The 26,571-nt window shown below is 42.7% G+C and overlaps 1 protein-coding gene across 2 annotated transcripts; it reads left to right on the top strand.

Annotated features, from left to right (window-relative positions):
• The first annotated feature begins 6,924 nt into the window (after positions 1 to 6,924).
• On the top strand, positions 6,925 to 25,971 carry LOC117376335 (zinc finger MIZ domain-containing protein 2-like). Of its 2 annotated transcripts, none has more exons than XM_033972781.2 (21): positions 6,925 to 7,363; positions 11,400 to 11,476; positions 11,887 to 11,998; positions 12,674 to 12,879; positions 13,571 to 13,733; positions 14,106 to 14,309; positions 14,429 to 14,534; positions 14,762 to 14,880; positions 15,816 to 15,905; positions 17,305 to 17,497; positions 17,813 to 17,954; positions 18,594 to 18,672; positions 19,511 to 19,642; positions 19,936 to 20,041; positions 20,509 to 20,666; positions 21,064 to 21,131; positions 21,848 to 21,916; positions 22,503 to 22,780; positions 23,584 to 23,741; positions 23,810 to 23,977; positions 25,046 to 25,971. In XM_033972781.2, the coding sequence occupies exons 2-21, from the start codon at positions 11,430 to 11,432 to the stop codon at positions 25,151 to 25,153; spliced, it is 2,706 nt and encodes a 901-aa protein (XP_033828672.1). In that variant the 5' UTR covers positions 6,925 to 7,363; positions 11,400 to 11,429; the 3' UTR covers positions 25,154 to 25,971. The 2 variants fall into 2 exon arrangements, with proteins under 2 accessions (XP_033828672.1, XP_033828671.1); XM_033972780.2 differs by having other exon boundaries at positions 15,813 to 15,905.
• The last annotated feature ends 600 nt before the right edge of the window (positions 25,972 to 26,571 follow it).

Raw genomic sequence — 26,571 nt, 5'->3', positions numbered from 1 at the left:
AATTATTCCAAATACAACTTCAGAGATTCAATGAGAAAAAACAACTAGAACATGGTTAAAAGTTCTGAAGAGTCCACTTTGTAAAACAGGTCCGCTTTAAACCCCCTCACACCTGTCTGTCCTGTGTGCAGCTGCAGAGATGGGTCCTTGCGTGCGCTCTGGAGACTGTGCAGCCGGACTTTGCTGCGTGAGGTATCTGACGGGGAAACGCTGCCAGAGGATTCCCACAGAGGGCGAGCTGTGCCTGCTGCGGGCTCCCAAGCACCGTCGTGTTCAGCTGGGCAGGTGCGAGTGTGCTGCCGGCCTCACCTGTGCACCGCCGCAGAGACAGGAGCAGAGACAGGAGCAGAGACAGGAGCAGAGACAGGAGCAGAGACAGGAGGAGAGAGAAACTGGGCACAAGAAGGGACAAGGCGTCTGCGTGCCCAAACCCAGGAAAACACGACATTCTGGAAAAAAACGGCATATAACAGACAACTCCTGCTGAAAGACTGATGAGATCAGACCTGATTTAAATGTGGTTCAGTGCCGGGTTGGACTTGGTTAAGTTTGGGTTAAGTCCTGCTTAAGTCCTGGTTCAGTCCTAGTTCATTCATGGTTTAGTCCTGGTTAGGTACTAGTTTAGTTCTGGTTTAGACTTGTTTCAGATTAGGTTCACACCTTTAATACTGATCTAGTACTTGATTTAATTTGTTTACTCCTGGTTTAGTACTGGTTTAGTCCTTGGTTTAATCGTGGTTTAATCCTGGTTTAGTCCTTGATTTAGTAATTGGTTTAGTCCTGGTTTAGTCCTTGGTTTAGTTCTGCTGTAGTCCTGGCTTGGACCTCATTTAGTTGTGCTGTAGTCCTGGCTTAGTCCCTGGTTTAATGCTGGTTTAGTCCTGATTTAGTTCTGTTGTAGTCCTGGTTTAGTCCTGGTTTAGTTCTGGTTTAGTCCTGCTTTAGTCCTTGGTTGAGCGCCAGTTTAGTCCTGGTTTAGTCTCGGTTTAGTCCTAGTTAAGTCCTGGTTTGGTCCTTGGCTTAGTCCTAGTTTAGTTCTGGTTTAGTCCTTGGTTTAATCCTGGTTTAGTCCCGTTTAGTCCTGGTTTAGTCCTTGGTTTAGTGCTGGTTTAGTCCTGGTTTAGTCCTTGGTTTAGTGCTGGTTTAGTCCTGGTTTAGTCCTTGGCTTAGTCCTGGTTTAGTCCTGGTTTAGTTCTGGTTTAGTCCTTGGTTTAATCCTGGTTTAGTCCGGTTTAGTCCTGGTTTAGTCCTTGGTTTAGTCCTAGTTTAGTCCTGTTCAGTCCTGGTTTAGTTCTTGGTTTAGTGATGGTTTAGTCCTGGTTTAGTCCTTGGCTTAGTTCTGGTTTAGTTCTGGTTTAGTCCTGGTTCAGTCCTGGTTCAGTCCTGGTTTAATCCATAGTTTAGTGCTGGTTTAGTTGAGGTTTAGTCCTGATTTAGTCCTGATTTAGTCCAGGTTTAATCCCTGGTTTAGTCCTGCTTTAATCCCAGGTTTTGTCCCTGTTTTTGTCCCTGGTTTAGTCCTGCTTTAGTCTTGGTTTAGTCCCTGGTTAAACCTGGTTTAGTCCTGGTTTAGGTTGTACGATACAATTGATATCAAAACCTCAAACTGTTTTTCCAGAATGGAACATCTCTGAGTAAACTCCCGTCTGGCTGAAACACACGGCTGTTTTTGCTCCACAGATTTGCTGCTTTTTCATTTAAAGTACAAATGACAGGTTTTCATGTTTGTCTTATTCTGACTTGGTTTGGTGGATCGTCCCTGTGCTACATGTTTCTCAGAGTTTACATCAGTTTCATGGCAGTTTGTGGAAAAAAGTACAAATACAAACAGGAAGACATTTTCTCACACTTTAAACCTTCATTTCTCTAAACAACAGTGTTGTCTTTCATTTTTATTTGTCAAACAATCACATTTGTATAATTTAGACAGGTGTTGGCCCTTGTTTACATTATGGTTGTTTTCATTATGTTTGCTAGGTAACAGTTATTGAATCTCCTCTACGTGTGTCACATCTGCTGACCACGTCCAACCAGGAAGTAAAATTATAAACATTATCAAAATTGTTGAACTAGAGAAAAGTGAATGTGTGGTCTGTCCTGTCATATGCACTTTAAATTGCTTTAGCCTGCATCCTGTCATTATTGTTAAATATTTATGTAAATTATAATTTCTATTTTGATTATGTCTCAAACATTTAAAATTTGTTTGTATTTTTCAGTGACGTCTGAACCAAAATAAATATTCTCCCTTTTGTATCTAGTATTTTTAATTTTAACAGCCACATCAAATCTGTAATATCTGCAGCTTTTTACCATCTAAAAAAAATCAATGGTATACTGTCTAAACCAGACTTGGAGAGACTTATCCATGCAGTTGTCTCCAGTAGGTTAGACTATTATAATGGCCTGCTCACTGGCCTCTCCGAACCAGCCTTAAGACAGTTGCAGTACATCCAGAACACTGCTGCTCGGGTCCTGACTAGAACCAGGAAGTACGAGCATATAAGTCCTGTGCTCAGGTCTCTGCACTGGCTCCTGTGGCTCAGAGAAAAGACTTTAAAGCAGCTCTGCTTGTGTACAAGGCTCTCTCCATGGACCAGCACCAAAGTACATCACCCACATGGTAGTGCCGAACCATCTCACACTCCGGCCTCCTGCTGGTGCCCAGAGTCAGGACTAAACGAACTAAACCATGACCGAACCACGACTGAACCAAGGACTAAAGCGGGACTAAACCAGGACTATACCAGGACTAAATCAGGACTGAACCAAGACTGAACCAGCCCTAAACCAGGAGTAAACCAGGACTAAACCAGGACTAAACCAGGATTAAACCAGGACTAAACCAGGATTAAACCAGGACTAAACCAGGACAGAACCAGTACTGAACAGGACTAAAACAGCACTAAACCAAGACTGAACCAGGACTAAAACAACACTTAACCAGGACTAAACCAGGACTTAACCAGGACTTATATTATATACTTATATTTAACTTATATTACTTACTATATTTGTTCAATGTTTTTGTGGAAGATAATTTATTTTATTTGATGGACTGTAATGACATGTACTACATGATTTATGAACATACTCAAATAAAATTCAAAATTCAAATTCAAATTTTAGATTCAAATGCTCAAAGTGGCCAGCCTTTGCTTTGTGAACAGTGCTACCAACGTGGAAATAAGGAGGAAACTTTCCTCCTTTGATTTGGTTTAGTCCATGAGGAGTCTAGGGGGTGTTGGTTTTTATATATTTTCAATTTTTATAATCTTGCAAATATTAAAAGGAAAAATCGTTTTCCAAAATAAATGTTCTCCCCTCTAGTACCAGTAAAAGTGTGTAAATAGCGGCATCAAGAGGCCAGAACTGGGAACTTCAGGCAGCAGTTTAGGCTGATCTTCGGACTATGGTCAATAGCCAATATTTTTAAAATGTTTACGTTGTAATGTTGTTGTAAAGTTAACAAAACACTTTTTCACTGTTGTAAAGATAATTAATAATAATACATTTTAGTGTGATGTAATGTAATTAGCGTTTAGTTGCATGTTGAAAATTTCCATTTTCACTGTTTATGTTGACACTTTGCAGCTAATGTCATCTACATTCCCTGGGGGTGTTTTGATAACTATAGGGACTGCTCTGTCTGAAGCTATGTTAAACTTTAATCTGTTTTAACACAATCTGACCATAAAGAACTGATTCATCTGAACTACAGCAGGTGAGCTGATTTGTGCTGTTAAACAAGTCCTTCTAAAATAACACTCAGGCCATAGCTTTCTGGGGGCTCTAAGCTGAATTTGTTTCTGCCAGCAGATGCCTCCTGGCTCAGCTATTAATGATTCACATTTGACAACATTATGACTCTGTTCTCATTACCTTGACCAATTGTATTTGTGTTTATATGACCAACATCAGACTGAAAATATCTAGAATGTCATAACTACTACAGCCACAATTACCATAAACAAACCTATAAGGGGGTCCAGATTTTTGAAATTCTAGACAAATTTCTGGTGAATTAAATGTGTTCCAGTTGGCGACAGTGGCCCTACATTTGCATTATAAAGGGTCCTTGCATCGGTGTAAACACATAGCTGCCCTCACCTATGCCAAAATGGTCAAAAACAAATGTAGGCAGCAGTAGATATTTTGCTACTATAGATATAAAACAAATTTAATTGTTTTAGAGCAGGGGTGTCAAACACATTTTCAACGAGGGCCAGATAAGCAAAATGGCTGCCCTCAAAGGGCCAGATGTAAAATAAATCTAACTACTTTTTTAACTTGTTAATTAACTGTTTCTGTATTTATTGCTTATTCAAGTTACAAATATTGCACATGCATCTGCCTAGATGTAAAGATATGGCTGTGTAACTGCATATTTCCTGATAAAATGACATTTTAAGACCATCATACCTTTTAATTTACCATGTTGAGGGCCACATAAAATGATGTGGAGGGCCGCATTTGGCTCGCGGGCCTTGAGTTTGACACATTGTGTTTTAGAGGGATATTTAGGCTGCTGTAAACACACCAGCCCTGTGTCCAATAAAACTTTATATATTATACTATTTTAATATAAATATATGGGCTCTTGGGGGCTCTCTGGTGGCCTTGGGGCACTAAGCAGCTGCTCAGTCTGTTTATAGGCTGGACCAGACCTAAACAGGACCATGAATGCTCAGATTGATCACAGGCTCCTGAAAATGTGCTTAAGTGTTTAAATCAATTTTTTCTTGAGTGTTCAGGCAATCTTAAAACTGTGCTTGCCAATCTGTGCATTGTGTCTTCATAGAAACAGCTGAACATTCCAGCATAGAGATACATGTAGAACACCACCCCCGTGTGATGTCACTGCAAAGCAAACACATCTATACAGTATACAGTAATTTACACATATGATGCATTGAGACACACTGGGATGGGTTAGGGATGACACAAAGAGCATTTATAGGTATTCTTTAAAGCCCCATCTTGTAATTTTTTTTTTTACAAAAAAAGTGCTGGATTGACTGACTCTTGTGAGCTTTAAGCCATGTTATAATGTTGTTACTTCCTCAAAAACATACCTGGAGTTATGTTTTTTTACATTTACACATGTTTGACTAATCCTTTTATTATTAGTCTGTCTACATCTCCAAAGCTGAAAATGCTCTGTTCCACCTTGTGATGTCATGAAGTGGTAGTTTTCAAGTTAACAGCTCCTTTTACCTTTAGTTCAGTAGAGATTGGCAGTTCCAGGACCGAAATGATGCAAATGATTCTATTGAAGGTGTATGGAGTTTAAAAAACACAGTGGAGCACTTCCTGTATAACCACATGACATCACAGGTAGAACAGAGAGTTTTCAGTTTGAGATCTCAGCCTAAATATGCAGATTTGAATTGTGAATGAAACAAAACACAACTCCAGGTATATTTGTGATGAGGAAGCAATATTAGAATATATATCAGAAAATGGCGTAATACGGGGGCTTTAAATCCAAAAAAGGTCCAAAATTGGCAATGTGAAACACAAAAAATAGACAAAAAAAGTGCTGGATTTTTTCATTACACGTGAGCATGCATCCCAACAGTGAGCGTCTCCACAAACTCCTACTTGTGTCCATGGAAATGTTGTTCCTTTGGCTATAATATTCAACGTATCTATCTTCACGGAGAATGTTACTAAGTATGGTTTTGTATTTCCATGGAATTATGCAACATGCCACATCCAGAAGTCCAACTGACATCAATGTATGATGTCCATCTTTCCTTCCCACAAGTGAAGATAGAATATTTCAAAAAGCTTCAGTTGGTCTTTTCTTCAAATTACTTTTGTGTTTTCATCTAACAGACCAGAGTGTAGTCATCATCAGAAGAGTCACAACTGAACTCTGCCACCTAAGACCACTGCAAAAGGGAAAACCATGTTGTGGACTGGGATAGAGCCAAAAACATTAAGACAGAGGACAGCAAACACCATAGCTAGATAAAAGAGGTAGTGAAAATCTTGAAACGTGCCCATAAAACACTAAACCAAGACAAGGGGGAATCTTCCTTTCCCACACTTGAGATACTTTAAAGACACTGTGTAAATCTTATTTTATGATCCATCTGTCAGATTATATCAGGAATCAATTAGAAAATGCCACACTCTGGAACTTAAGTGATCATCTGTCCCTCTTTTGGTTTTCTGCCCTGTCTTTCGCCCCATTGTCTCTCATCCTACTTATTTAGAGAATGTCCCCCTTTGACACTGATGCTTGTAAAGAAAACCAGACTTTTTGGCCATACTGGGAATCAGGGTTGTATGAAACGTTGGCAACTTTAACTTTTCCAGTCTATCTCTGCGTTACAACTGTGGATCTTATTTTGTTTCCATGGTTACGGCTACTATAACTGGAAATCATCCACTACATTCAGCAACATGTCCCTCTTTCACTCTACATGTGGAATATTCCAGACAAAGTGATATCAGGTCTAGCAAGTAGTGTGTCCTTCTCCACAAAAGTTACACAGTGCTTCTTTAAGAAAGCTAGTATTATAATCTTTATTGTCAACAAGACCTGGTTTAACCCCAAATTAGTTCTGATTTAGTCCTGATTTAGTCCAGATTTATTTCTTGGGTTATTCCTATTTTATTCCTTGTTTTGTCCTGGTTTTGTCCTGGTTTGGTCATGGTTTAGTCCTGTTTGGTCCAGGTTTGGTCCTGGTGTAGTCCTGGTTTGGTCCTGGTTTGGTCATCGCTTAGCCCTGGTTTAGTCCTTTAAAAATTCCTTTAAAAAATAAAAAATTTTGTTGAGTTTTAAATAAGTAAAACACTTTTTACTCAAGCCTCTACTCCTCCCCCTCCTCTTCTCCCCATCTCTTCTCCTCCCCCTCCCCCTTGTGTCCTCTCTCTCTCTCCGTCTCTCTCTGAGCTGCAGTACTGCTTCCTTCATGCAGGGGCGCTTCCTCCGGTTTAGCGGTAGCAGTCTGAACCCATTCCTCCCTGTGTCAAATCTCTCCTAGCTCCTACCTCGTCTCCTCACCTCATTTCCTCACCTCTCTCCATCAACATCACCGCTGTCCGGATCACCTCCAGGCTCCAGCAGAACGAAGGGATGCTGCCACCGCGTGAATCCCACCGAGCAGTCCCCTAGGCCGGCTGCAGAGGAGCCGCAGTGCCGGGGGCTGTCTGGAGCTCTGGGGCCGCCGTGTTGCATCGTCGAACCGGGTTATTTTCGGGTCATTTCTCGTGCCTGGGTCGTGCGGGGGTCCGTGGATTACATCGGTTCTTGGAGCATACTCTCTCTCATCTGGATGTAACGGAGGCCCGGGAAAGGTCGCGCTGCGTTGCCCGGGCGCAGAGCTCGAACACCGGGGAGAGACTGGAGGTAGGTCCGCTGTTTGGAAACGCCATTCCCGCAGCGTTGTGCCTGCGAATATAACAGCGAGATGATGAAACACAGGAGATCCACCAAATGACATATTACATCATTGTTTTAGATAAGACCCATTCCTATATGACAAAAAACCCGTAAAATGTGCGTTACAGGGCAAGGCTAGCGTGTTGCTAACAGCGGCATTCCATTGTCAGAGCCTTGTAGCTGGAATGCTAACAAGCTAATTCAATAATCCAACATTTTTAACCAAGAAGCACTTATTTCATTCGGTGTAAAACATAAGACGTGGCGTGTCATGTTCGCTACTTCCAGTGCGTGAAATTATAATATGTTACAGTGAATATTTTTGTCCCGTGCTCGTTTTTTCGCCTCGTTAGCCTGTTAGCCGTGTTAGCTCGGGTCAGAATGCCATAAAGGTGTTAGCAGTTAGCTTTAGCCTCAGAGGAATCTCAAAATGTCTCCCTGGTTTTGTGTGGCTCGCAGACGGAGGCTGAGATTCAGAGCCGTGTCGTGTATCTCGCATTTTCACGTTTATCCGCTGTTTTTATCATTATTATCTCGAAAATATGACATTATCCTTACATTTATTAGCTGGACCGTGCGTGTGAGAGGCGCACGGGGGAGGGCAGGGCATCTGGTTGGATCAATTAATTTATTTTCTTTTATTATTGTTTAATACAACAACGCCATACACTATAGATTGTTACTCGTATATCTGATAAATATTTATCTATTTTTACCATCCTACGTTTTGACAATTTTATGTTTTGAACTATATATGTTTACAATTTCCTCAATTTGGTTCTTGTTTGTGTCAGTCAGGATTGCTATAGTTGAACTTTTATAAATAATAGAATTTTATATCTTGTTTGTTTGAATTTATGAGAAGGCCATTAATATATTTTTTATTATTATTTTATTTGTGTATTTTCCGTTTGAATTCTCTAGGTTTTTCTAGAATTAGTTGAGGAGAAATGTGTCATCCTTGGCCTTGCGATTAATCAGATATTATCAGATTTCTGGGCCTTTGAGATTACTTTAATGAGATGTAAACTGCAAAATCTGATGTGTGCAATCAGAGGCTCCATGATCAGAAAAAAATATGATTTGACTTTTTACATGACATTTAAAGGTCCTGTATTACACAAAACTGACTCTTGTGAGCTTTAAGCCATGCTATAATGTTGTTACTTCCTCAAAAACATACCTGGAGTTGTGTTTTGTTACATTTACACATGTTTGACTAATCCTTTTATTATTTGTCTGTCTACATCTCCAAAGCTGAAAATGCTCTGTTCCACCTTGTGATGTCATGTAGTAGTAGTTTTCAAGTTAACAGCTCCTTTTACCTTTAGTGCAATAGAGATGGGCAATTCCAAGACTGAAACGATCCAAATGATTCTATTGAAGGTGTATGGAGTTTAAAAAAACACAGTGGAGCACCTCCTGTATTACCACATGACATCACAGGTGGGACAGAGAGCTTTCAGTTTGAGAGAAGAACTCGGTGTAAATATGCAGGATTGAATTGTGAATGAAACAAAACACAATTCCAGATATGTTTGTGATGAGGAAGCAATAGTAGAACATAAATCAGAAAATGACTTGATATGGGGGCTTTAAATCCAAAAAAGTTCCAAAATTGATATTAATCGTATTTGATTGCACATGTAACTGCAGCCAGATAAATCAGGTTCAATTCAAATGTATTTTTACAGCATATTTAAACCAACTTCAGCAGCACCAAAGTGCTTTACATAATAATCAAATACACATATAACAGGGAAATCACATTAACTAAGCTTAGTGCAGCACAGCAATGGAAATTCTCTCCACATGCTTTTTCACTCTCAGAAATACGACAATGTGTCCAGTTTGTTTTTTAATGTTTTTTTGTTTTTTTTTATGTGATCGGTCACTGTTACTTTCTGAAGGTTTTTTGTGGATTTCATTGATATAGAAATATAAATAGGGACCATACTGTATATATTAATGGGCATAGCTAACCTGCTAGCTGCTGCATTCCAAATAGGAAGTGATCATGGGAGCTTCCAGCTCCATCGACTGTGGCTCCCATTCACTTTACAATACAAAACTATGGTCCCTCTCTCTGTAACTGCTGTCCATAAATCAAGATCTGAAAATTAATAACAGACAAATCAGCTGCCTTCTTTCCTCCGAGATCGCTTCAGCTAGCATTAGGAACAGATTTGCCTGACAGCGTTGCTAGGCACCCGCCACCCAGCTAAACAAGCGGAGCGGGCGGGAAAAAGAGTTACCTTCAGCAGCCTTGCTCTGGATTGGCTCTTTGGTTGCTATGACACTCGCGGTCGGTATTTCAAATATGGAACTTAGCCCTATAAGTGCAGGCCTCGATGAGATTAATTTGACCTGAGCCAAACGCTGTGGTGACGTCACACTCACTTAGTCCACTTTAGTGGACAGTCTATGGTGGGGACAGATGATGGCAAAGCTTTTTTCCCCCCCTTAGATTTATTGTGTAAGTCAAACATTTCAGAGAATTTACTGTTAAATAAATTACTTCAATGTTTGTTTTTTAAAGACTTGATTTTTGGCTTTATTATTTGTAAATAGTTAGTTATATTTTTATATTTTCTATATTAATTATGAATGAGCTGAATCTTTAAGTAATGTTTTCAGTTATTTTATACCTATGAGGTGTGTGATTAGGCATGTGACTTTAGTGTCTGCAGAAAGATTTGGGATTTTTTGGTATTTATCTGTTTAAAAAAAAAGGAATTATTCACACATTTATGTAAATACATAGTTTCCTTTTTCTACATAAAATTCTTATACAGGTGTAGTCTTGTTCAGAGATGGACGTAGATGTTGGTTGGCTGATATATCTGGCCAATATTTGCACTTTTTAGCGCGTCAGCTTTTGGCTTTAAATCTCTTGTACGGGCTAGTATATTTTTTGACCAACTTGCTGCCTAAAGAACACACAAAGTTTCATTTGAACACTAGAGATAACTGCACAAATGTGACGACACCGCTCTCTTATAGGTTTCTATTGAATTTTAAATTGTATAATTTGGGAGAAGAAAATCAAAGTAGGATCAAAAAATGTCAGCAGAGCTCATTGGCAACAGCCATGGAAAAATATCTCCATCTCTAATCACAACTGCACCAGAAATAAATAGTAGTTGTTGCATGAGCTTCCCCTGCAGTTGTAGTCTTGTGAGTGCAGTTTAGGTCAGATACTCAGAGATGGGGGAATAGTTTTGAGAGCTTTGGGGACATCCCCTTTTTAGTCGACCAGTCGATCAGCAGCACATGTCTTTAGTGGACGACAGCCCTAGAATTGATAATGCTTGCAGATGTCAAAGTTCTTTAGTTTGTATTATGTAGAACTATAGGTCCCTATGGCTTCATGGGGTCTTATTCTGTCTAAGTTGTCTTAAAACTGGTTTAGTTCAAAGTTCAGTTGTAAAACCACAGTCAAAGCCAGAGGAGTCGAGAAAGATGGAGACTGTGGGTAAATGTGTTTGTATAAAGTAAGATTTCATGCAGTTCAGATTTCACAATACTAAAAAATTCAAACTTCATTTTGATACTAAGGAATAGACTCGATACCATAATGATAGTAAAAAACACTTTTTCTTTAGACAATAGAATGTGATTTTCCACATTAAATGGTAGTACTTTGTTTTCTATTCTCATGTGGCCTTATATCTGTGTAACCACTCAGTGGTCCAGGTAGGTTCCATAGTGGTCCATGGGTGGATACTAGTCTATGTGGTCTTTAATTTGTTCTGATACAGCTCAAGATCATTCTAAAAATTTCAGGAAAGGTTAATTTCTGTCCTGTCAATGTGACTTTTAGCATCAATACCTGCTCAAATGAGTATCTATTTTCAATAATAGTTTTAAGATTGATTAGTATCTGATTTTCTTTTGACAGCCCTATTTCAGAACATTTATATATTTATATTTAAAACTAAAGGGCTAGGAGATTATTGGACCTGCTAAAATTGTTAAAGTGAATGTGTTTTCTTTCTTTCAGGGGTGACGTGTGATTGGACGGAGCCAAAACATGAATCCTCTGAACCAGATGAAGGCGGGGCTCAACAACCCTCACAAGTAACGCACCTGTCCTGTGTGACATCATTATTATGGGACATGGAGGGGCATCTGACGCACCACAACATCTGGGAGTGCATTTAACACAACACAACATCTGCAGTTTAACAACAGACATTTGACCTGCCCCCATCTCAGTTTAACACTACAGGAGGATGGGAGGGCATCTGACACAAAGGGATATAGGAGGATGGAAGGACCTCTGACACTTGGGGATATACAGCAGGAGGATGGGAGGGCATCTGGCACGTGGGGATACAGAAGGATGGGAGGGCATCTGAAACAAAGGGATCTAAGAGGACGGAAGGGCATCTGAAACAAAGGGATCTAGAAGGATGGGAGGGTATCTGACATACAGGGATGGAGGAGGATGGGAGGGCATCTGAGTCTAACTGTCCTCTCTCTCTCAGTGATGGCTCGTATCCTTATGACTCGAGTTGGCAGCAGCCTCCGAACCAGCCCACAGGGTCTCTGTCTGTGGTCACGACTGTGTGGGGAGTCACCAACCCCTCGGCCTCTCAGGTAACACTGCACCTTCCTGCAGCTGTCAACGCCTGCCACGATAATAAAAAAAAGGCAATCTTGATTCCAATACTACGGTGATAATATAGCAACCAAAGAGCCAATCCAGAGTGAGGTTGTTGAAGGTAACGCCCCTTCCCGCTTGCACCACTAATCTAACAGGGAGCACACGCATAGCAACACTGTTGGTCAAACCTGTTGCTAACCTCGGAGAAAGAAGTCACGTGATTTGTCTGTTATTAATGTTCATATCTTGATTTAGGGACAAAAAGGCGAAATAAAAATTATTTTTAAAGAACTGTTATAGTATTGTACTCTGTTATCACTGAAAACAACTACAAGCTAGCGGAGAATATTCTGGATGAGCAGGGCCGTCAACTAAAATTTGGGGACCCAGGGCAAGAAGTCTCATACGGGCCCCCCTCTAATACAAGTTAATAGGAAGCGAGTCCAAATCTGGGCCCCTAAACCCTGGGACAACAGACTCCCCTGTGGATACGTTTTTTTGTTTGTTTTTGTTTTGCACACTCTGGAGATATAATGGCGATTATCTTTGTTCACGATTATCACGATTATATAAAATGTCCCACGAACGATTATTGTCAACCCTTTTTAGTGATTATCGTGACGGGTCTACACACAATGTGCCCAGTGCTAACTCTCTTCTTTTTACAGGGCCTTGGAGGAGGTGTGATGGGACCAGGCGCCTCTCCCTCTGCGGGGCCCATGATGCAGGGGCCCCCCTCTGGAATGGGAGGGGGTCCTGGAGGCTATATGGGGCAGCAGGGCTATGGCGAGCCCAACAAAGGCTACATGAGCCAGGGCATGTACGGGCGTGGGCCTGGGGGGTATGGAGGGGCTCCAGGAGGCTACGGGGGCAGGTGGGTGATCTGAGGATTATGAAAATGGTGCTGGGGGTGTTCTACATGCATGTCTATGGTGGAATGTTCATCAGTTACCAGAGACATAATGCACACGTTGGCAAACAAAGGATGATACATTTTAGATTGTTTGAAAACTCTAGGAAAACCACAAAAGTGATTTAAGAGCACATTTTCAGGAGCATGTGATGAATCTGAGCATTCATGGTCCTGTTTAGGAATTAGATTTTCAACAAAAAGGTGAGAGTAGCTAACTGAAAAACTGTTGGCTAATGCTAGCTAGCTTGTGACTGTAATGTTATTTGACTTGTTTAACAGCACGAATAGTCTCACCTGCTGTAGTTCCAGCTAAATGAATTCTTTCTGGTCAGATTATGTTAAAAAATAAAGCTTAGATTAAAGTCTAATGAAGCCTCAGACAGAACATGCCTCCGGTTAGCATCACGTCCCTGGGGAATGTTGATGACATCAGCTGCAAAGTACCAATAGGAATCTGTCCAAAGTTCATAATTTAAACAAGTCCAGAAGAATTGACCAATGAATGCAAGACTCACATTTCAGAACATGTTTGCACAGATCTATTGATTTGATTGTGATTCATCTCAGTCCTAACAAGGATCATGTTTTATGATTTGATTTTTCACACTCCCATTGTGTCAGTGCTGCTCCCCTGACTCTGCGCTTGTTACAGTTACCCGTCAAACCCCGGCGCATCACGGGGCTCTGCAGACTTCACTCAGGCTGCTGCTGCCGCTGCTGTGGCTGCCGCTGCTGCTACAGCAACAGCCACCGCCACGGCAACCGTCGCCGCAGCGATACAGGAGAAGCAGAACCAGGAGGTCAACTACGGACCTGTGAGTACTATCACCATAGGCTGTATATATCTATGTATGTAAGTAAGTCCGTAACTAAACCACGCTTTCTTTGTAGTAGCACTTCCAGTTAAGAGGAAATCCTGTGCATTTCACTGGAGAATTTGGGAAATGTTTTGGCACAAAAATATTAGATAAAGTAGGTTGGTTTGGGCCAAATGTTCAATGTTTATGTCATCCAGTCCGGGTTTTAGTCCTGGTCCAGTCAGAGTTTTAGTTTTTAGTCTTGGTCCAGTCCGGGTTTTGGGTTTTAGATTTTAGTCTTGGTCCAGTCCAAATCCAGTCCAAATCCAGTCCCCGGTCCAGTCCTGGTCAAGTCCTTTGCCTTCTCTTGACCCCCTACCTGTGTTCCAGATGGGTGCTCCAGGCTACAGTCCCCAGTTCATGTCCGGTCCTCGAGGTCCAGGGATGGGCCCAGGACCAAACCGAGCGCCTCAGTCGATGGGGCCCATGTTTGGAGGAGGGCCCCAGAGGCTCCCCCAGCACCCGAACTATGGCCCCCAGCAAGGAGCCCACCTGAGGCAGCAGCAGGGACTCAAGCGGCCCTACAACTCCGAGGTGAGACCTGAGGTTTAGTCCTGGGTTTAGTCCCTGGTTAGTTTTTAATCAGTATTATGTGAATAAAATTTGATTTACCCAAACATTCTGTTCTCATGAATCTCGTTTTCTGTCCTCAGTCGTTCCCGGGAATGCCGCAGCAGTATGGAGTCCCAGTCGGGTCTGGACCTGGGTCTGGTTCAGTCCCTGGGTCTTACTCTGGACCTAACATGCCCTACCACACAGGTACTTAGTCCTGGTTTAGTCCTGATTTGATGCTGGTTTAGTCCTCCTTTGGTCCTGGTTTAGCCCTGATTTAGTCCTGGTTTGGTCCTGGTTTAGTTCTGGGTTAGTCCTGGGTTAGCAGTGGTTTAGCAGTGGTTCAGTCCTGGTTTGTCCTGATTTAATCCAATGCACACACTACAGTTGGTTTTCTGTGTGTTAGAACATTTGTGGGTTGTCTCTCTCTGCAGGTGCAGGAGGCCCTGGCCCTGCCCCCCAGCGCTCAGGCTCCTCCCCCTCGTATCAGACTCATAAAATGGGGCTCCCTCAGTACCAGCCACCTGGACCCACTTCACAGCAGTTCTACAAGGTACCGCCTGTCTGCTAGAGTTGAAGAGGGGGATTATGAAAAACAGATTTTCCTACCATGTTATAAGGTCCACCCAACAAAAACACACCTGAAGAGGTTTCAGATGTCATCAATGCATGTTTGAGTAATCTAGCGATCTCTCCCGGACCCTATTTGTACCCTCCTTATGGTTAGCTGTAAGATTTGAACGAGGCTCCAGCCACAAGCCTACGTCACCCATGCTCCCACGTGACAGTTCTCCGGAAATATACAAAAACATGATACAAAACTGTACACAGCAACTTGACAAACCTGATGTGATTTGCAGTAGTTTCATTAGTGGGATGCAGCTGATTGTGTTGTGATAATGCTCTGAGTGACTTAGCACGGAGAGCAAAGGGAGCGAAGACTCAGAGTGTCAAAAACAAAAGTCAAACTTCTAAAACATGTTAATTTGTTGTTTTGATAAATATAGCCTTTTCAAAGCAATACAATTTAACATGGTGATCTAAATATGTTATGTGTTACAGTTAATACGGTTAATCACAGTGGCTGAGTGGCAACACTCATACCTCACAGCAAGAAGGTTTTGTTCAATCCCCGGGTCGCCCAGGCCTTTCTGTGTGGAGTTTTGCATGTTTCTTCCCGTGTCTGAATGGGTTTCCTCTGGGTACTCTGGTTTCCCCCATCAACCAAAACATGAACGCCCTTCGAGACAACTGTTGTTGTGATTTTGGGCGTTACAAAAATAAAATGAATTGAATTGAATTAATACCCCACAGAAGCAAAATACACACCCTCTTTAATACCCCATAGAAGTGAAATACCTCCTCTTTAATACCCCATAGAAGTCAAATACTCTTTTTAGTACCCCAGTACCCCTAGAAGTAAATACCTCCTCTTTAACACCCCATGATATTCCAGTACAGTTTATAACATGGCTGTGTTTTCAGCAGGAGCAGTTTAACGGACAGGGCGCTGCGCTGACTTCTCTGTCAGCAGGGGGCGCTGGAGGAGTCTACAACTCATTTAACCAGTCCTCAGGGGTAAGACGGAATCTTGATTTGAAAACATAAACACAAACTGCCTTGGTACATTGTCATCAAGTTAAAGGTGCACTCTGTAACTTTGTCTGCTTGTCTCCATGGAGATGTGTTTGCTTTGTCCAGAATGTTCCATGGTATTAATGTTAATGTTGTCGGGTTATGTATCTCTAGTTATGTTACAGGAGTTTGTATCGCTTGAGGAGTAAACAGGAGTTTGCATGCTTTTTTTAGTATGAGTGGGCTGGCTTGTTCACAGATTTGACCTGTAATGTGGCCTAGTTGTATTGTTGTAAGTTGTGGGCAAAACAATAACTTCATGTTTTGGAGCCGCGACCAGAAAAGTTACGTAGTTCACCTTTAACCCTTTAAGGACTGAGCACACTATGGGCCAGTATAGGTCACCTAGACTTTTATATTTTTGTTAGTCATAAAAATCATATTAAAGGAAGTATCAGAATTTACAGCATTTTTTCACACATCTACTTCTATTTTACACATCCATCCGTATGTTTTCTTTTATGCATCGAATTAATGACAGGGAAAATCCCCGCAGCAACCGCACTCTCATTCGTCACCTTCGCGGAGCAACAGAGGCAGATTACTGTAACTGACGGAAAAATATTTAAATAGCCCCGTGCCTCCGCTTTGAGACGCTGTTTGAATTTACTTGAGAGCACGACTGGTTGCGGAGTTACGCTGCTGGAAAGTCCGCATCCACGGTCTATCGGCGACGATAGCCTTCGACGCTATAGGGTTAAGCAACCAATTCTTCAGTTTAAGTTTGTCAAAAGTATCGAAAAACAGATGCTAATTGATACTAAAACTAGTATCGGAACTAGATACTAATTTTTTGCAGGTATTGATACTAAAAAAGTCCTTCCATTCTCTTTCCTCTCTTCCCCTCGTCCCCATCTCTCTCTCCCCCTACATTCCTTTACCTTCTTTCATTCCTCCCTCTCTCCTCATCTTCTCTTCCTCTCTTTTACCCCATTTGATTACCTCCTTCCTCTCCCACTGTCTCTTCCCTTTCTTTCTCTCATCTCCTCTTTCCTCTTCTCTCCCCCTCTCCATTCCTTTACCATCTCTCCTCCCTCCCCCCTTCTTCCTCTTTTTCTGAGAGCAAGTCTAAGACCCCATATACTAGTATACGCCCATGGACCACTATGGAACCTACCTGGACTACTGAGGGATTACAGTGAACTGTCTAAAGAAATAGTGTTTTTATTATCATCATGGTATTGGAATCGGTATCGAGACTATTCCTTAGTATCGAAATTGAATTTGACATTTTAGACAACACCGGTTCTGTTAAAGAAATTGAACAGAAGACTTGTTCAAATGTTGGATCATATTGTCGCTTTTTTTTTCAGTGTATTAACATTTAGCTGTTTGTTTACAGCCTGGTCGAGGGCTGCCTGGTTACCCCAGTTCCCCGCTTCCTGGTAACCCAACTCCGCCCATCACTCCTGGCAACAGCTCCATGGCCCCGCCCTACATGTCACCTGGCAACACTGACGTCAAGCCCACGCCCCCCTCCTTCCTGCCAGACGTCAAACCCAACATGGCCACGCTGCCCCCTCCCCCCAGCACCGGTAATGCACTCACCCATTCTGCCCTGCGTGCTCTGCCCATGCGTGCTCTGCCCATGCGTGCTCTGCCCATGCGTGCTCTGCCCATGCGTGCTCTGCCCATGCGTGCTCTGCCCATGCGTGCTCTGCCCATGCGTGCTCTGCCCATGCGTGCTCTGCCCATGCGTGCTCTGCCCCTCTGGCTCTGCCCCTCTGGCTCTGCTCCTCTGGCTCTGCTCCTCTGGCTCTGCTCCTCTGGCTCTGCTCCTCTGGCTCTGCTCCTCTGGCTCTGCTCCTCTGGCTCTGCATATAATTGTATCATTTCTCATGTATCTTCAGGAAACCCCAGTGACGACCTGCGGCTCACGTTCCCGGTCCGAGATGGAGTGGTGCTGGAGCCATTCAGACTGGAACATAACCTGGCTGTGTCCAACCACGTGTTCCAATTGCGAGAATCTGTGTACAAGACGCTCATCATGAGGTAAACAGCCTGTCCTACTAAACCAAGAACTACTGCCTGAAACATGGCAAAAGAGAAATAAAACCTGACAACTGGACAAAACATTGTAGGACTGAAAACATTACATTGAGTTTTGAGTTTCAGTGTAGTTAGCGCCTCCTTCAGACAAATATAAGGCAGTGCCACCAGTAATCTGACCAGAACTGAAGAATCGGCTTGAATGAACAGCCAAACGTCTTCACTCCCACACAGTTTTGTTCAGTTGACAGATTTTTATTTCTCTTTTGCGATGATCAGACCTGGACGACTGAGGGATTCACAGATACAGCCTGAAATTGCTTTGCTGCTCTTGAAGAGAGAATGAGACTGCATTCACACTTGTGGAAAAGCACCACATCAAAATTGGGACTAAACTGGAACTAGACCTGGATCTAAGCCGTGACCAAACCAAGTCATGATCAGCACTAAACTCCACTCTGGCCTGCAGCCTCCTCCTGCTTGTTTCCATAGAAATGATGTTCCTTTGGCTATGATACAACTCCATGGTGAATGCATTGTGTTTTGTTTTCCATGGAATCACCTAAAGAAACTTATATACTGTACCTTTTTAAATAAAAATAAAACAAAAATCCCTAAAATCATCTTTTTGTGTCTCCTCAGGCCAGACTTGGAGCTGCAGTTCAAATGTTACCACCATGAGGACAGGCAGATGAACACAAACTGGCCCGCCTCTGTGCAGGTGAAGCTCCCATCAGCACAGAAAACATAACCGGGGTTTGAAATGTGAAAGTGGAATGTCCCTGGAGAGTCGTTTTTTCTCATGTTTCGTTGTTGAGTGGGTCCGTGTGGTGTTGTTTTCACTTATAATAAAGTACAAGTCTTTGTTTAAGGGGCCGATGTTACACTATTTTATTTTAATATTGATCTAAAACGACTTAAAGGCCCATATTACTCTATTCTCTGATCTATGTTCTAATGTTGTTTCCTCATCACAAACAGACCTGGAGTTGTGTTTAGTTTCATTCACACATTTTATTTTTATTTATCTTTATTTATACAGGGGGACCCTGACATGTTTAACACACAAACACTGCATAATTAGGCTGAGTTCTGCTCTCAAAACAGAAAACACTCTGTTCCAGCTTGTGATGTCATGTGGCAATACAGGAAGTGCTCCACTGTGTTTATAAACTCCATACACCTTCACTAGAAATCACTACTGAACTAAAGGTAAAAGTAGCTGTTGACTTAAACTACTACTTCATGACATCACAAGGTTGGACAGAGCATTTTGAGCTTTGGAAAAATAGACAGAATAATAATAAAGTGTTCCTCAAACATGTGTGAATTAAACAAAACGCAACTCCAGGTCTGTTTTTGAGGTGGTAACAGCATTATAACATGCCTTAAAGGTCAGTCAATTTTCTTTAATAAAGGAGTTTTAAACACCACATTACGCGTGTCTGTTTTGTCCCAGTTGCTTATTTTGCTTCTTTCAACGTGAGAGAGATTTGCTGGGTCACGTTACGATTTTGTACATTGTTCTTATTGTATGGTTTGTTTTTGTGTTTGTTCAGGTGAGTGTGAACGCCACACCCCTCACCATTGAGCGCGGAGACAACAAGACGTCACACAAACCTCTGTATCTGAAGCAAGTGTGTCAGCCCGGACGCAACACCATCCAGATCACTGTGACGGCCTGCTGCTGCGTAAGTCCACAACCGCACCCGTCTCACAACCACACCCACCTCAGAAACAGCCACACCCACATCTGTCAGCCTCTGGACACTGTCCAGATCACTATGACTGCCTGCTGTTTGGGTCTGGCCCTGGTCTGGCCCTGGTCTGGCCCTGGTCTGGCCCTGGTCTGGCCCTGGTCTGGCCCTGGTCTGGCCCTGGTCTGGCCCTGGTCTGGCCCTGGTCTGGCCCTGGTCTGGCCCTGGTCTGGCCCTGGTCTGGCCCTGGTCTGGCCCTGGTCTAAACCTCTCTTCTCTCTTTGCAGTCTCATCTGTTTGTGCTACAGCTGGTGCACAGACCCTCTGTTCGCTCTGTGCTCCAGGGACTGATGAAGAAGAGGCTGCTCCCGGCCGAGCACTGCGTCACTAAGAGTAAGGCTAAAGCTAATGCGGGTAATTGTAAGGATGCAAAAATAATTGCGAGAATCGTTTAAAGTTCAAAAAAGTCAACCTAAATGTGAAGTGTTCTGTTTCGGTCAGATCTGAGTTTCCAAATATGGAACTCTGCTCCAAAACGTCTCACACATAATATTAGTCACAAGCTAACTAGCATTAGCATTAGCCAATAGTTCTTCAGTTAGTCGCTCACATTTGTGTAAAGTTAAACTTCTAAACGGGACTATGAACACTTGGATTGATCACAGCCTCCTGAAATCAATGACACAATGCTACAATTGCTAAGGTGTGCATTGTGTCACCATGGTAACTGCTGAACATTTTACAGAAGACATAATCTTTGAGTGTTGTGAGAGTTCAGATTTGTGTTATAAGTCCATAGGTAATGTCCTAGGGGATTGTTCTTCATTAATACATATTTATCTTTTTTTTTTTTTTTTCAGTTAAGCGTAACTTCAGTGCAGGTTCTGTGGCGGGAACGGCCGGTCTGAACGGAGAGGATGGCGTGGAGCAGACGGCCATCAGAGTGTCCCTCAAATGCCCCATCACCTTCAGACGAATCCAGCTGCCAGCCAGAGGACACGACTGTAGGCACATACAGGTGAGGAGCGGGGCTAAAGCGGGGCTAAAGCGGGGCTAAAGCAACACATACCACTTTTAGGCGCTTTGAGGATTTAAACATTATAAAAAAGTTCATGTTGTTAAAATGGAGAAGAATTCATATAAAATCCAACCTTTGTGAAAGCTGTAGATGTCCTGTCAGAACATGGACAGTTTGAATTCACAAAAAATACATTGCGCTCTATGGGAGAATTCTTTCTGGGCTGGACCTTCTGGCAGCTGCAGTCCCTGGAGTACTAGTCTATCTCACACCACGACCAGTTCATTTTGTAGATCCAAAGGACTAACCCAAATCCAGCCAGAGGTCACGACTGTAAACTAAGCTGGGACTGGACCAGGACTAAAATATTTAATGTTCATTCTTTTTTTCCCCTCAGTGCTTTGACCTGGAGTCATACCTTCAGCTGAACTGTGAGAGGGGGACCTGGAGGTGTCCTGTCTGCAAGTAAGTTACTCTACTTCTCTAAAGTCACTGACACTTTTAAATCTTCAAAAGCACCTATAATTCTTAAGTTAAGTTTTAGCAGTAGGTAAACTGAACCTTCCGAGATTTTGGGCAATATACACGATTATAATTGTTCACTTACACTTGATCTTATCACTACTTAAATTAGGGGAAGTAAAAATGATCTAATTTTTAGCCCTATTTAACACACTTTGCATAACATTTGAAAACATTTCCGGGCTTATGGCTCTTACTTGATCCTCGATATTTCGTTTTAAGTCGTTTATTGTTAGTTTTATTCTCACTTTTTCTTTAAGATCGCCCCACAGGAAGAAATTGGGACTAGTCAGATCTTGGGAGATCACATACTGCATCATGTCTTTAAAAACGACTTATTATTCCTTTAATGGCATTTACGTTTGGGGCATCTCTGGTATTAAAATGTTGACAGTAACACCACCGGGTTTCTGAATTTGACCCATGTGACTCAAAGTACCACTGTACGATGTTCCTCGGAGCTATATTTGCTCATATTAATGTTGGGAAGGTAGTTCTAAATGCTCTGAAAAAATAAAATAGAAATATTTAGAAACAAAAGAGTCAGTGACTACTACTATTACTACTGTAACTACTACTCCCACTACTACTGCCACTGTTATTGGTACTATTACTCCTACCTGTACACATTGACAGCAAGTGTGCCCTGTGTTTTCCAGTAAAACGGCTCTGCTGGAGGGTCTGGAGGTGGACCAGTACATGCTCGCCATCCTCATCTACGTTCAGAAGTGAGTCTCCTACGCTGACCCTGTCCTAATGACACCTAAGGATTCTGACCTGTCCTCCAGCTCTGTTTAAACTAGAGAGATCCAACAATCTGCTGAAGTCACCTAAACGCTATCTATTGATACTTTTTGTTCAGCCTTTATCATGACATCACAATGCACACCTTAAGCAAGCACTGCCAAAAGAGTCTGAAAAATTAAGAAAAAAATACAAAATTGATTTAAAGAGCACATTTTGAGGAGCCTGTGAACAATCTGAGCGTTCATGGTCCGAGGAGTTTGATTTTCAACAAAAAGGTGAGAGTAAGTAAAAAACCGTTGGCTAATGCTAGCTAGCTTGTGACTGTAATGTTATTTGAGAGGGACTTGTTTAACAGCACACATGGCCTCACCTGTTGTAGTGCAGATAAATCAGTTATTTATGGTCAGATTGTGTTAAAACAAGACTCAGATTTAAGTCTAACTTGAGTAACAGCGCTTCAGACAGAGCAGTGCCCTCAGTTAGCATCACACCCCCAGAGAATGTTGATGACATCAGCTTTAGTTTGAGTCCATCTGAACCGTCGTCCTGTGCTCCTCGTGTCTGTAGCTCCGAGTATGAGGAGATCAGCATAGACCCGGTCTGCAGCTGGCGTCCTGTCCCGATTAAACCAGATGTCCACGTGAAGGAGGAGTGTGATGGGCCGCAGCTCAAACGCTGTCGCACGCTCAGCCCCAGTCACATGGTCCTGCCCAGCGTCATGGAGATGATCGCCTCACTCGGCCCCGCCCCCTCCTCTATAGGCCCCGCCCCCTCTGCCTCCTCGCCCATGCAGTTCCCCGGCCTCACTCCAGGGGGCAGCAACACGCCGGACTACAGCACGCCAGGTAAGAGACCATGGCTTAGAACCATTTATTTTATATTAGTGTTTCTCAAACTGGTACAGCTCCTTCAAGGGGGAACAGTTTCCCATTTCTGTCATCCTTTGGATAATTTCTGCTTAGAATTACAGTGGAAATGGTGTAGTCCATGTTTAGACCTGGTTTAGACCTAGATTAGACCTGGAATAGTCCTGTTATAGATCTGGTTTACTCCTAGATTAGACCTAAAAAGCCGCCGAAAGGGGTTTCTTCCCCAGGGTGGCTGGGTGCTCCCTGAGGGGATAGGGTGAGGAGCTCAGTCACACGGGAGGAGCTCAGTCACCACACGGAAGGAGCTTTGAGTAGAGCCGCTGCTCCTACACGTCAAGAGGAGCCAGCTGAGGTGGCTCAGGAATCTGCTCAGTATGCCTCCTGGACACCTCGCTAGGAAGGTGTTCTGGGCATGTCCCACCAGGAGGAGACCCTGGGGAAGACCCAGGACATGTTGGAGGGACTATGTCTCTCAGCTGGCCTGGGAACGCCTTGGGGTCCCACCGGAGGAGCTGGAGGATGTGTCTGAGGTGTGGGAGGTCTGGGAGTCCCTGCTTAGACTGCTGCCCCCGCAACCCACCCTTGGATAAGTGGAAGAAAATGGGTGGATGGATGGTACTTGGAAAGCCAAATCTTTTCTTTGGCGATACTTGGTGAGATAAGTTTGAGAGCCTCACTACTTGGATTGTGTGTCAGATGACGTTCAACAGTCCTGCCCTCTTCGATTCATGTTTCCTTTTTCTATCCTTGAGTAAAATGTACGGTCTCTGTCTCTTCAGCTCCGTCCTACCCGACCCCAGGCCCTGGTCCTGGATCTGGACCTGGCTCCACTCCAGGGCCACAGTCTGGACCAGGATTTCCTGAGTACAGCACAGGGCCAGGGACCCCAGGACCACCCCCCCTGTCCTACCAGACTGAACTCAACCCACAGATACAGGTGAGAACGACTGGGACTGAAACAGGACTGAAACCGGACTGAAACAAACCTCTTTTCATTCTTTGCAGATGTCTGGTCGGTTGGATTCCCATGGTGCACCTGTGCCTCAGCAGCCTGGTCTCCACAGCAATGGTTCTCAGGGGGGTGGGCCCATGATGCAGAGGGCGGGGCAGAACCGTCTCCATGGCGATGGAGCGTTTGGGCTCGGAGCAGACGTCCCAGAACCGTCTCTGGATGTGAGCGAGTTTTCTTTGCCTTTAGATGAAATGCCCTCAGATTGAGTTGGTGTAAAAGTGACGGAGTGCTCAAGTACAGTTGTTGGTCAAAACGTTCTGGGGTTAAGAGCTTCCAATCTCCTCTGTTTATGTTGAAACTCACTACAAAACCGTCAGTGTCACAGCAATCTATTTTTAGCCGAAATAGAAAATAAATAGAAGTTTAGTTTGTGTGTCCTTGTGAGTGCGTTAGCATCTCCACAGGCTTGACTCTGGAAGGGCCTGTGGAAGAGGGCCTTCTCCTGCTTGTTTCTATGGAAATGATGTTCTTATGGCACAAAAACCTATTTCCATGGAGAATGTTCCAAAGTATTGTTTTAATCTTTATTTGGAGTCATGGATTCTGAAATGAACTATTGAGGCTCGAAATGGAAGAAGTGACTTATTTTATCCTGCTCCTGTGCCAAAAAAGACGAGTATGATTTTAACTTTTTATTTCAATGGTAACATGCAGGTGATGTGACAACTATAGAAAGTTACATACTGTTGCTTTAAACAAACTGAGAATGACACATGTCCACTCAGAATGGAGCTGCGCTGATAAGATATTGAGCTTTTTTTGTTATGCCAATATGAAAAATCTGCAACTGTGGATCTCATCACAGACAGACCTGGAGTTGTGTTTTGTTTCATTCACACACGTTTAACACACAAACCCTGCAGATTTACTGAGTTCTTCTCTCAAACTGAAAATGCTCTGTTCCACCTTGTGATGTCATGTGGTAATACAGGAAGTGCTCCACTGTGTTTTTAAACTCCACACAGTTCATTTGGAATCATTTGGATCATTTCAGCCCTGGAATTGCCGAACTGAACTGTAAAATTACAGCTTCATGACATCACAAGGTGGAGTAGAGCATTTTGAGCTTTGTGTGAATGTGTGAATTAAACAAAACACAACTCCAGGTATGTTTTTCAGGAGGTAACATCATTAAAACATGGCTTAAAGCTCACATAAGTCTGTTTTGTGTATTATAGGACCTTAAACCATTTCTAGCCTCTTCCTTTTTTTTTTTTTTTTTTTTGCAGCTGTTGCCGGAGCTGACGAACCCTGACGAGCTGCTGTCCTACCTGGGCCCTCCTGATCTGCCTAGCAACAACAACGACGACCTGCTGTCCCTATTCGAGAACAACTGACCAATCGCAGCGCTCTGATCAACTCTGCTGACCAACCACAGCTCTCGTTCACAAGCACCGCACCGATAAGCTTTTTCTGCCCGAACTCTGACCAATGACAGGTCTCCAAAATAACTTTACCGGGCAGAAACCGACCAATCGCCTGCCTCAGTCTGACGTGAACTGACCAATGAGAGGAGGCGCTGTAAAATACGACCTCTCTGTATGTATTTGTTCTTTTAAACGGACTTGGAAAAAGACGTTTTTAAAATCTTCAACTTGTGGCGATCTGTGTTTTTATTTCGTATTTTTATCAAACTGTACATTTCTGTAGAGCTGTGTCCCTTCACTGTAACTGAAAAAGAACCAAATTTTTACCATTTTGGACTCAGCAGTTTTTAAAATGAGGAAAAGCAAAAAGTTTGAGGGAAACGGGGAAGTTTGTTGAATTCACAAAAATATTTATCAAATGTGTGCGTACGTGTCTGAGTATAAGGAGGTTGTGGGTACGACTCCTAATGGCAACAAGCTAATTTTAAATGCACGTACATTTTACTATGAATTCAACAAACTGCCCCTTCTTCTGAAAATAATGTGAAAATCCAAGGATGGTTTTGGTGGATTTTGTCGCCGGCTTCAGGCTCACTTTGAGGTTCATCTTGGTGGACGTGTGTGGAAGGCTAACTGTTCATCATTGTGTAAAAAAACGGTTTTGTGTTGGAGAAGTGTAACACTCTCTGTATGTTCCGTAATGACGCTGTTATTATGAACAATAAGAATAACCTTTGTAATTTAATAAACACGCTCTGAAAGACCCCAGGCCGCTACACGTCTTTAACACCGTAACGGGGCGGGACACAAGGAAATGGCTTAACTTTTGCATTTGACAGATCCATATTTTCATTCAATTATAACTTGGTTTGTTAAATATTAATCATAGTTTTACAACAGTCAAGAGTCAGTTTGTGAAGAAAAACAGAATACAGGAAGTAGCACTGAGTTATAAAACAATCCCTCTACCCAGGCCCTTTGACAGACATTTGGAGGCCCAGGGCAAGAGGCCTCACACGGGCCCCCCTCTAATATAAACTTATTTTTTATGTTGTATTTTTGTAATAAACAAAAATGGGATGAAAAAATACTGAATATTTCAATTGTACAAAAAAGACCTTTGTGGTGATAAAGGGAAAGGTCCACAAGATCCGAGCGTATTCTCTTCAAATAAGTTTTGAATTGTGGCTTTTTTTACATTTTTAACTGGCAATTGGATTCACATCAGATGCCCTACCAGACATTCGTTTTAATCTCAATGAAAGCTTGACAGAGGGCACATTTGCATTCCTCTCAAACTTAAGTAAAGACATCCTGTGTAAATGAGGAAGCTATGGTCAGATGGGCTCAATTCTAACAACAAATCAAAAGAACCTTCTGTTCTGGGA

The sequence above is a fragment of the Periophthalmus magnuspinnatus genome, chromosome 9 (genome assembly GCF_009829125.3).
Source record: "Periophthalmus magnuspinnatus isolate fPerMag1 chromosome 9, fPerMag1.2.pri, whole genome shotgun sequence".
Taxonomy (NCBI): Eukaryota; Metazoa; Chordata; class Actinopteri; order Gobiiformes; family Gobiidae; genus Periophthalmus; species Periophthalmus magnuspinnatus.
This window is presented reverse-complemented; position numbering and strand designations above follow the sequence as displayed.

Excerpts from the sequence above, each read along its gene's own strand:
- LOC117376335 (XM_033972780.2), top strand. The coding sequence starts at position 11,430 with ATGAATCCTCTGAACCAGATGAAGGCGGGGCTCAACAACCCTCACAA. Across the intron at positions 11,999-12,673 it reads CCAACCCCTCGGCCTCTCAG|GGCCTTGGAGGAGGTGTGAT; the intron begins GTAACACTGCAC and ends TTCTTTTTACAG. Across the intron at positions 12,880-13,570 it reads CCAGGAGGCTACGGGGGCAG|TTACCCGTCAAACCCCGGCG; the intron begins GTGGGTGATCTG and ends CGCTTGTTACAG.